This window comes from Mya arenaria, chromosome 13 (assembly GCF_026914265.1).
Source record: "Mya arenaria isolate MELC-2E11 chromosome 13, ASM2691426v1".
Taxonomy (NCBI): domain Eukaryota; kingdom Metazoa; phylum Mollusca; class Bivalvia; order Myida; family Myidae; genus Mya; species Mya arenaria.
In genome coordinates, this window is record NC_069134.1 from 9,566,171 (window position 1) to 9,578,173 (window position 12,003).

Sequence of the window (12,003 nt, forward strand, 5' to 3'; positions counted from 1 at the left end):
GTGACCTGTACCAAATTCACAGAGGCGAAAGTTTACAACATGGCCATTAATTTCTGAAAGTTTGATAAAGATTTGTTGAATAATAACAAAGATGAATCCCGGACAGGGCTTATTTTGCCTACTTTAACACATCAAGGGGAGATAACTCCAGTCAGGGTCATGTGATCTGTACCAAATTCACAGAGGCGAAAGTTTACAACATGGCCATTAATTTCTGAAAGTTTGATAAAGATTTGTTGAATAATAACAAAGATGAATCCCGGACAGGGCTTATTTTGCCTACTTTAACACATCAAGGGGAGATAACTCTGGTCAGGGTCATGTGACCCATACCAATTTCACAGAGGCGCAAGTTTACATCATGGCCATTAATATCTGAAAGTTTGAAAAAGATTTGTTCAATAACGACAAAGATGAATCCCGGACAGGGCTTATTTTGCCTACTTTAACACATCAAGGGGAGATAACTCTGGTCAGGGTCATGTGACCCGTACCAATTTCACAGAGGCGCAAGTTTACATCATGGCCATTAATATCTGAAAGTTTGAAAAAGATTTGTTCAATAACGACAAAGATGAATCCCGGACAAAAAAAAACGGACGGACAGACGGACGGACGGACGGACGGACGGACGGACGGACGGACAGACAGACAGACGGACAGACGGACAGACGGACAACCAGATTCCAGTATACCCCCCCAAACTTTGTTTTGGGGGGTATAATTACTGAACATAAGGGCATGCAATTTTAATAGAGAAATGTTGGGTACTATATCAACCAAAATGGCAAAAGAATAAAAGAAAAAACAATTAATTATAATATAATATTCAGTACGAAATAAGGGTATAAACGACGTCCAAAAACCTGCATTCAGTGCCTATATATTCGGATTTTTTCAAAGAACAAAGTAAACATTATTAAGTCAATACAAATATTTAAATGCTACTTAAATGAACATCATGTATTAAATGTTTAACCTGTATATAAATTTTATACTTCTCTGAAGTATATGTATGTGTATTTTCGGCGTATCCGAACTACTAATTCGTCCGAATTTGCATAATTTTGAAAGTACGAATCTGCTTCATTTTCATATCAAATGCTGCACAAAACAATGACATCATCAATTTATTTACTTTTTCTGTAATTGGCATCGTATTTTGTGATTGACGATAAGTCATAAACATCGTATAGTAGATCTAGTGTTTAAAGATAACCCTGTCGAACCTCAATATAAAAGCTCGCGCTGTGTGACGTCATCCCCCACGTGACTTGATATTGACATTTAGGAAAGCGAAAGTTTAGAGGTATTTATTTTGGGGTTATACTCGAAAAGCTGCTTTTTTGTATTGTTTCTGTTGCTATGGAGGTCAGTTGCGTAGACTGTGATCATTCTATATTGATCACGGTCGCCGAAACGCTTTTTAAACGATTTCCGAATATTTAGGCAAATCCGGAATTAGGCAACTGCTCAGTAAAAGGATTTTCACTGACACACCTATGGAAAAGGTTCATGATGTTTATGAATTCAATAGGTGTATCACGGACACATCTGTGGAAAAGATTCGTGATGTTCATGAATTTATTAGGAGGTATTTGACTGACACAACTGTGGAAAAGATTCATTATGTTTATGAATACATGGGGTGTGTCTATGCGTCTATGAAACTTTGTAGCAATCAACCTAAGCAAAACCTTTCAGAGACCTCTGAAGTCGCTTTGGAATGTGTGACCAGAATTTTATTGCCAAGGTTAAAGGTTTTGTATAACAATGCAATGCTAGACCATATTCAGGCTAATTTTCTTCTATTAACAGACAGACTAAACATCTTCATGCAAGGGCATTAAAAGTCCATTAAAATTTAAATTATTTATTAGGTTTTAATTACTTGACATTTAAATCTAAGCAATAACATATACTAGACATCTTTACAGTTTAATCAAGTGTTTATGAAACGAAATATATTAGATTATAACCTACATTTCAGCGACAGACTTTGAGATCGCCAAGTCCTACGCTTAATCATTAAAACTTTCAATTTTACAACTAAACATGATTTCAGCCCGCTGAAAAACTGTTGTTCTAGTTGCAGTCAGTCAGATCATATTGTTTAAGGACTTTCTGCACTCTTCTTAATCATAAAGGTGTTAAATTTTATGTTCTAACTATAACATTCTAGAAAGTACATATTAAGAAATAGGAAATTAAGATCTGAGATGATTCTAAGCATGATTGGAATCAGTTATAAGGTAACTCACTAGGAGGAAGTCTGCCGGCGGGCAGATCTGCGGTTACTGTGCCAAGTATTGGTGCGACGTAACCTATTACTGCCCACTTCAATCCCAACAGTCCCTGTCGATGCAGTCTGCTTCCCTAACGTTATCTTACGCGAAGACATTTTTTTTTTAAAAATCCAAGATTTCTGGTGAATTATCCTAGATAAACGTAGAGACTCCTTTGTCAACAAGCGAATGCTGGAAACAGTACAACTGAAGGCAGGTTTTAACCACAACTTCCTTTTAATAAACAGTTTGGAATGCGTATCCAACTCCCAGTTTCTTCAAAGTAAAGTTATAATAATTAATTTAGCTGCAAGATATGCAAAGTAATTATCATAAGAACGTAAAATCTTCTTGTTTTCTTTGCATCTTATGGAGCACCTAATAGCATAATCCTGAAAAACTTCCCATTACTTTTTATGAGAATTCGACACAATGTTTCCCACCATAGACTGAAACAGACATAAATGTGTTTTATATTAAGAAATTAGGTAGAAGCACCTGAAAATGTTATCTGTCAGTTTGTGGTTCACAAAACATGCCTCAAAAACAAGAATATGAAATATTTTGAGGAAAGGTAAGAACTGAGCCACAAAACTTTAGTCAAAGCTATGAACTCGCTTAATAACACACTTCACACAATTTTAACACTAGTTTAATAGGAACGTGATGTATGCATAAGTATGTTAATTAAACAAAGACATGACTCTCACTTTATATCAATTTCTCCTAAAAAGACCAAATGAATTGTATGTCTATATAAATATCTCTAAAATTCATAAATCCTCTCAGGCCGTTACAATGATTAAAGACTTTGTTCCCCACTAGTGAAAATCGTGGGCTTTAACACTGCCGATAATTAATGGTCAACCATGGAGCAATGGTCACTCTCAGTTTCTCCTTAATTATTTACAGATTTCTAACTTAATTTACACATTTAGCCAAGACCTGTGAAGTTTGCAACAAAGGTCAAATAACAACATTATTGAATCAGATTTGTATTACAAGTAATCTTTTTTATCAACTATGATCAGTTATAATGGTTACAATGAGGCAATTTTGATTTTTTACTTAAATATCATTCATATATAAATCTACCAGCAAATATTCAATGTTTGCATTTAATATTGTTAAAAATCAGAATTTAAAGGGACTTGCTAATGTGTTAAGCCACCAAAAAATGGGTTTTTCAGCCAGTATTATGTATCTCTGAAAACACTCTTATATAATATAATGAGTTTACTCTTTGATACAAAAATTGCAGAAAAAAAACAATTCAAATATAAAAAACCTGGTTGTAATGGGGAGCTAAACCACACTGGTCAAGAAATAAAATAGAAAACTGATACAAGGACTTGTAGTAAAGTGAACGATTTAAAAAAAATATTTGAATGGAAAAGTATTGAACTCCTGAAACAGAAAAAGTACCTACTGTTGCAGTATTTTCCATTTTTATTGAGTTTCATGGTCGAATGAACACTTCATTTTCTGTATCTTGATGTAACATTAAAATGGTGAATGATCGTCAACTAGGGACACCTTTCCTAGACACTGTAGTTAATGTTTGCAAATGATATGTCATGGAAACTGTAAAAGATTGGAACACATCCAGACCAAAACAATATAATTTTTGATATACACCCAAATTCATTTATAGGGCCCAAACAGGTGTTCTGGTGTCTCTAAGGTTACTACAGGTCTACAGTGTTGATAACACAAGTCACACATGTAGGGGACCATAGGCCAGTTACTGGAGAACTAATGTTGTTTATATCAGTTTGCTGGTAATTAAATATTATTTTTCTAATTGCACCAAAACGATACCTACGTTACTGACGCCAGTTGTGATTTTTAATCTTCTGACATTAAGCAACAGTTAAAAAATGCATATAAAACACGTTTAAACTCAGTTTTCAAAAAAAATAAACATTTCCATTGTTATCAAAATCAGAAATCTTGGATACATTATATTATTCTCATTGTAAAAGGTTGTAAAAACGTGACGACAGCATATCAGTACATACGTTACCACAAAATACAGCACGTCATTCAGTTATCTAAAGGCAGTAAGAACACACTATAAATTCAGTATTTAATTTCTTTCTAGCATACCAAATATAATTCAATTTGATTTAATTAGTTCTTAGTATGTCAAAAATATATGGAACCGATTTTGTACAAGCAATTCAATGGTTTGAAAAATTATAATACATACGTTACTGACTATTTTCTAATAGGCATGAAGTATTTATTGAAACGTTTCTGCTCCAATGAATAGCTAATGGCAAAGTGATTGTCTCAAAATCAACACATTTTCATGGTTGGTATTTAACAGCCGATATATTGTTATTAAAATGATAAAATAATACATACGTTACCGATACTTACGATACCAAATAATTCGAAACTAATTCGAAACAATCGATAAACATAATATCACCTAGCTTTACCCGATTTGAAGTTTGTAAACCGCCATGATTTAAATATGGAAGGTCATATTTACTAGCTGTATGTTTTTCGGACGTTTCTTGTCTTAACATAATTTGAAGCAGAGAGGCTGATTTGCAGGTATGAACTATTTTGTTGTTTTTAATATTTAGTTTATATAAAAACTGTCTTTTAAATGTGAAAACAATGATATTTTATGATTTAAACTCACGTGGAGTCTAAAGCTCAGAGGAAAGGGGAGCTAAGGATGACAATATAGTGATACATACGTGACCAGTAGTAACGTATGTATCATTATGTTAAAGCACTGATATAAGTAATAAAATAGTGATTTATTTTATTTTTTAGTAATACTAATGCATATACATATTGATTTATGCAGTAGTGATGAAAATACATACGTCATTGATTATAATTTAATTAAATTTGATTGTTTCATTGATAGTAGTTTGTACAGAAATATGTGAAGTACAATATTGACAGATCGAGCCAATTTTTCTAATTGTTTGCATTTCTTTATCACACACCTAGTTTTAATATTTTTTATTAAACTTGCTGACATCATATTAGAATAAGTAAAACGTTCAAAGAAAGGTTTACAGGCGGAACTTTTGGCCAAACATGTTGGTAACGTATGTATCGATACTTACGTTACTTTTATATTGGTCTTTCAGAATGGCGAAATCAAGGAGTGAAATACAAAAGGCGTATAGAGAGAGACAAAAGGCTAAAGGGTCAGCGTTTTTAGAGAAAGAAAAGGTTCGACAGCGCGGTTACTATAAACCTGTATTCACACTATCAGAGAAAAAAAGGGTTGAAAGAAACTCAAAAAACAAATTAAGGAACCGATTATCCAGAATGCGTAAACAACAACAACAAGATGGTTTATCTCAAGTGAACGAAACTAGTGGATACGAAAGCGGTACTCCTCAAGGAACACAACAAGAGCTACAAGATCCAAGTCGACTTATCGTTAGGTTACCAACATATAGTAATAAGTCAAGGGGTATAAAAACAGTGAAAGCCAGAGCGCTTGCAAGGTCTAACAAGAAAGTAAGACAACTTAAGGAATTGAATGAGAGTCTGAGAAAGAAACTTAAAGTCCGGAATCGCAAGATATCACGCATAAGCAAGAGACTAAATGAAGTGAAACACAATACAACTGTGAATAGTACACCAAAGAAACAGACAGAAGCAGACCTCCAAAGTTTGAAACTTACACCTAAAAGCAAACAAGCTATTAGAAGAAAATTATTGTTAAGTAACACTGTCATGTCTGAAATTAAATCAGCACGAGAATCAACATCAGCAAAAAGGCGACAAGGGCTGCACTGTATTGTATCCGGTAGAATAGCAAGAAAATATAGGTGTCTGAATCAAATACAGCGACAGACAGGTCTGTCTAGAAAATCATTGGCTAAAGTGATGGACAAAAATTTGGTCAATATCACGCACAGTGAAAGTCGTCTGTGCATAGCGAGAAATCTGAAAAGTCAGGTAATCGAGTTTCTAAGTCGGGATGATAACAGCCGTTCCCAACCAGGAAAGGCCGATGCTAAGAAGACAGAGTCAGGAGAAAAGCAGCAAACAAGAGTTTTGACAGATTATGTTGGGAATCTGTATGACAAGTTCTTGTCAGAAAACCCTGGAACAAAACTATCTAAAACAACATTTCAACGTCTGCGCCCAAAGAATATTTTGCTCACATCTTTCATATCAAGAAATACATGCCAGTGTGTCCATCATCAAAATATGGCGTTAAAGATCCAGTCCCTCCGTAAACTTGGTATCAAAATTGGACAAAATCCAGAACACCTTATTGCCCGACAAGATGAATTAGATAATATTCTCGAGAATTTGCCAGAAAATGTCAATTTTAAAACCTGGAAAAAGGTTGAGAGCGAAGGCAAGATGAGAATGAAAGTGATCGAACAAAACATTGATTGCAATACATTCAGACAGGACATGAAACAGCAGCTAAAGGCATTTGTTGATCACGTTTCACGTGTCAAGGAACAGTACAAGCAAGTTAGAACTCTCAAGGAAAACCTAGGTGATGACGAAATCATGCTTCAAATGGATTTCGCAGAAAATTTTGCCTGCCGATCACTGAATGAGGTTCAAACAGCCTATTGGAACCAAGCAACTGTTACACTACATCCAATAGTGGCTTACTACAAGGCTTCTGGTGAACTCAAACATCAGAGTTTCGTCGTTGTCAGTGATGAGATGTCCCACTCAGCAAGCACAGTGTGTGCTTTCCTTGACCAATTGATGCCATTACTTAAATTGATGAAACCGAACTTGACTACCATTCATTATTGGACAGATTCCCCATCAAGCCAATACAGAAATAGGTTCATTTTTTACACCATAGTAAACCATCTAAGCATATACCAGTCAGGGGCAAGGTGGAACTACTTTGAGGTAGGCCATGGGAAGGGCCCCTGTGACGGATTAGGCGGCACAGTCAAGCGTATGGCAGACGATGCCATAAAACAAGGACACACTGTCATACAAGACGCTGAAGAATTCTTCAAATGGGGTATAATGTCAAGCATGAAAGGTGTCAAATTCATATATGTTTCAAAGACAGAGACACAGAAAAAACAAAATGCAATGGGATTAATCACTGCAAAACCAGTGAAAGGGACCATGAAAATGCATGCAGTCGGTATGTCCAAAGAAGCAAACATAATAATGACAAGGGAAACATCATGTTATTGTCATATTTGTCTCTCAGGCAACTACTGTTCCACATGGCAAAAACAAATATTCACACATACAACCGCAGATACACATGATCATACGAAGAATGATAACGAGGACAATGCCATAGATTGTGTCACGCAAGATAATGGACCAGAGACCAAAACCACAGTAGGGGTAAGGCAAACAACTGTAGAAACAGATCAATCTGAAAAAGCAGTTCAAAATGAAGAAACAGTTCCTGCTGTTAAAGTGGGCGACTTTGTTGCTGCATTATACGAGAGCAAATGGTACATCGGCCAGGTCGTTGATAATGATATTGACAACGCTGAGTTAGAAATCAATTTTATGACACGCGCAAAGGAAATGTACAAATGGCCACAGCATGAAGACCGTATCTGGATTGAATCAAATGACATAATTTGCCGTGTACAATCTCTTTCTCCTTCCGGGAAATCGGAAAGACTGTTCAGACTTTCCACAGAAGAAGCAGAGAAGATACAGGACATGTTTTCATGTAAACTGATAGAGTGACTTACATAATAATACATACGTTACCACCAAATGTGACTGTTAGCTATGGCTTACCATGTGCAACTCTGCACGTTTAAAACATTTCAACAGTATTGATGAGCTAATGTGAAGTTTTTCATGACATAGGAATGAATTATTGGCGATTCATAACATATGCACTTCATTTAAGTATTAAGTGAAGGTTCTTATGATACATACGTTACATTGTATTTGCTCATTTAAGCAAGTTTATTTTGATTTTGTGTTAATATTAGATTCAACCTCGTCTTTTGTAGTTGTTTCAGTGTTTCACTTTCATAGTTTAATCACAGTTTTTTTTAAATACCTAGTTGAACTGTTCGTTTACAATGTTTTGTACAATTATTGTTATCAAAACTGAGATATTTTCATGAAATAAAATGCTAGTACACTAAACATGTGTCAACAAAAGAATGATAAATAATTTAAAACAAATATCCCACGTTAAAAACGTTATAGCAGTATTATCTAACTTTTTATTAACATGTTCTCCATCATTTGTGTAATATAACAGTATACTGATACATACGTTACATTTAAACATTCGTAGAAAATGTGATTTTTACCTTATAAAAACAATGTTTGACTAACTGATACTTTAGTTTATATAAAGCAATATAGATCATATTAATTATAGATGTAAAACAAATAATATAAATTTGACTATAATAAGTATGTTTGATAAAGTTGTCAGTACGTTTCTTAGTTGCCAAATAAAGTTGTCATAAAACGTTAAAATTGTTTTTTCTGCGTATACCCTTGTTTGGATCTGTTCTACGTTAAATGCTTTGTCATAGATAAATATTCATGGTAAATATCTATTTTCTTGGAAAACAGATAAAAACATAAGTTTGGGGCAAATTATACTTTTATTAACTCGTGATAATAAGACACAAGTATCATAATAACGTATGTATTAACAGGATATTTCGTTACTGTGACAGCTGTTGTTTTGCTGTTTACACCGAAAATACGAAAACTATGGTGCTGTTTATTATTAATATACCTTAATAAGAAATGACTATACTTTCAAGTGGTAAACCTTGTTTTTCATTAACTTAAAGTTTATATTTTTCAGTTTTGTTACACTTATTTGTGTCCTATAACTGAATTTGGGTGTATAGATATGATCTATCAAAGCTTTTTTTCTGCACATTGTCTCAATATGGTGAACATTTGTTGAAAGTTATTTCCAAATCGTTGAAGCGGTTCAAGAGATATGGAGCGGATGCGAATTGTAGTCATATGACCTTTGACCTACATTTGTAACCCATACATGTGAACTCTACAGGCGGTAGGTAAAATATACTGCTTTTGAGACCCTTCTAATGCCATACCGCTTTCCCATCGAAATCTACCGTTATTGAAATCTCTTTTCAAAAACCTCAAAATTATATCAAATTGGCCTAAAATTATCTTTTAAGAACCTCAAAATTGTATCAACCATGCTAAAATACCATATTCATCTGTCACTTTAAAGAACATGGTGCAATAAACAACTTGTCAAATCACTTCACACTTCGACTGAGATCATTGCTAAGTTACCGAGATCGTTGCTAAGTTACCAGTACGGTACAAAAGACCACTAATCAGCATTCTTTGTTAATTGGCATCCTACTTAAATCAGCATTTTTGTAAATATCAAAGACATCATAAAACTGTCAAAACATTAAAGACAACAACATTTCCAAGGTGTTATTAATTATCTTACAAAAATGCTGATTTAAGTATGGTGCAACAAACAACTTGTCAAATCACTTCACACTTCTGCCGAGATTGTTGCTTAGTTACCAGTACAGTGAAAAAAACACTGATCAGCATTCTTTGTTAATTGGCATCCTACCAATCAGCATTTTTTAAATATCAAAGACATTAAAAGCCTGTCAAAACATCAAAGAAAACAACATTTCCAAGGTGTTATTAATTATCTAAAGTGTATAAAATTTTACGACATTTTGGCGGAAAAATTGATATACACAATTCTGCAGTCGTCTGCACATACGCTCTGACCTGTTTGGCAGTCTGATTTGATTTTTTAGCAGCTCTTCTGAATATAAACTTGTTTTTACAAATCGGAGGTAATATTCCTTCTGTTTCTCAATCAAAAACACTGACATTTGACAAGTCTCTTAACCATGACGTATTTTATGCATATTTTCCGAAAATCTAAAAATAGTAACCAATATCAAATTGTTATCATTGTTTTTGACTGAAAATTAAAGGAATTAAGCATTCTACCGCTTTTGACCTTTAAGTATGACCTTGAGCTTGACCTGAGCTGGCTGTAACATCGATGTTTTCTGAACATGTTTTCAAATTGGTAAATATTTTTGACGAGTTATTTCAAAATCAATCAAGCAGTTCAAGAATTATGAAGCGGACATGATTTGTGATGGGCAGAAGGATGGACGGTCAGACATTCCAACACTTTTTGATTATGAGTTTTTTTACTTCTTTTACCCCCCACCCCAAAATCATGTAATTTCATGTGCTTTTTCAATAGAAAACAAAGTGAAATAAACTCCTAACCCTTAGAAAAACACCCCTGGATTGGCCCGGAGAGACTGACTGACGGGGAGAGATCATAAGTATATTCCATGGCTGCTCGTGTAAGATAGGTTCATACCAACCCAAGTATATTTTGCGGAAACATTATACTGATCTTACAAAACAAGGTTTCCTTGGTGCTTTACAGACATATGATTTATTTGGATTTTAAATATTGTCAGAACACAAAGTTTCTTTGGTGCTACAGAGACAGTTTTCAGCAAGGGAGGTAAAATTGTAGGATGCAGGGCTTCTAAAAACCGGCAATTTGCTGGTCTGGACCGATTTTGACCAAGCCAAAATTTCCTAAAAAAAATTGTAATTTCGGTCCAAAACGACTAAGTCAGTAAAAGATGTAAAAATTGTAATACACAAACATTCATGGGTCATTCACACATTCAAAACTACATCCAATAGGTCATAAAAGTGTCTTGGTTACCATGGGACCGATGCTACCAGCTGCTTTTTCCGCTACGCTGATCACTCTATAGCCTATCTGTTAATTAGCAGACGCTTGCAATCGGTCCAATCACATGTTTTGGTATAAGCAGAAGACACAAACTATGTGTTAATTATCTGCTTGCAGCTTTCCTGATTAAGTGTTAAAATCGGTCCATATTTTCACATGGCAATATGCTATGTCGTCGTCAATCATTAGATGATATCCGTTTGTTGATTACAAAACGGTGAAATTTAGATTGTTATAAAGAAGCATTGCTGGTTAAAAACGGCTTTAAAGATAAATGCATGTCATTGTTAATCTGTGAAAGCATTAAAATACCGAATTAATTAACGTAATAATATTTAGGATATCAAAAGCGATACGCTTGATTAACTACATAGTCTGACAGCTGAGTCCGCCGCTTACGTCATATTTATTCGCAGAAATGAAAAAAATCATCGTCGATATCACACTTTAAGCTTGTTGCCCCGATTATAAATCTAGATATATACTATTATTCAAGATTATCAGTTGAATGTTGACCCACTGAAGAAGCATTAAACAAATAAATCATAATACTGTTTCACTTTTTGTCGTCTGACCGCCTCCCGACAGCCACAGTTAATTACGATCGCAGTCTTTCTTGTTAGAAATGCCGCAGAACTCGACGAGAATCTCATTTGAATTAAACTTGTATCAAGGACTATCCAAATCGGCTATGCTGGCTCTAGAGCCCTCTTACGAATTGCCACATCGCAAAAAATATTGACAGAATAGACGTCGCGAAAATGTATGACATTTCTATAAAATCGGACTATTGAACAGGTCTTTCTTTTTTTGATGGGAGGGGGGATTTTTTTTTTTGCCAGTGGGGGGGGGGGGGGTCGTCGCCGGGTCCGGACGGATTGAGGTTCCAAAGTTTTAGAAGCCCTGGTAGGATGAGAATAAAGAAAAGTTCCATACGGTTACTTTTTTATCTTTGCCTGTGGGCATGATTTCCAGCACAACAAAATTTTTGGATAT

At 34.7% G+C, this 12,003-nt stretch overlaps 1 protein-coding gene across 12 annotated transcripts in view; it reads right to left on the reverse strand.

The window, feature by feature from the left end:
* LOC128214151 (cAMP-specific 3',5'-cyclic phosphodiesterase 4C-like) overlaps positions 1-12,003 on the reverse strand; it is a 406,322-nt gene that overhangs the window by 159,767 nt on the left and 234,552 nt on the right. The window contains exon 1 of one of the 12 annotated variants that reach the window (XM_052920457.1): positions 2,262-2,599. The exons of the other annotated variants lie outside the window; for them this stretch is intronic. Within the exon in view, the coding sequence (XP_052776417.1) occupies positions 2,262-2,401 (140 nt within the window). The 5' untranslated portion in view covers positions 2,402-2,599. Of the gene's footprint in view, positions 1-2,261; positions 2,600-12,003 lie in introns of those variants that run through there. 12 annotated transcript variants of the gene reach the window in all.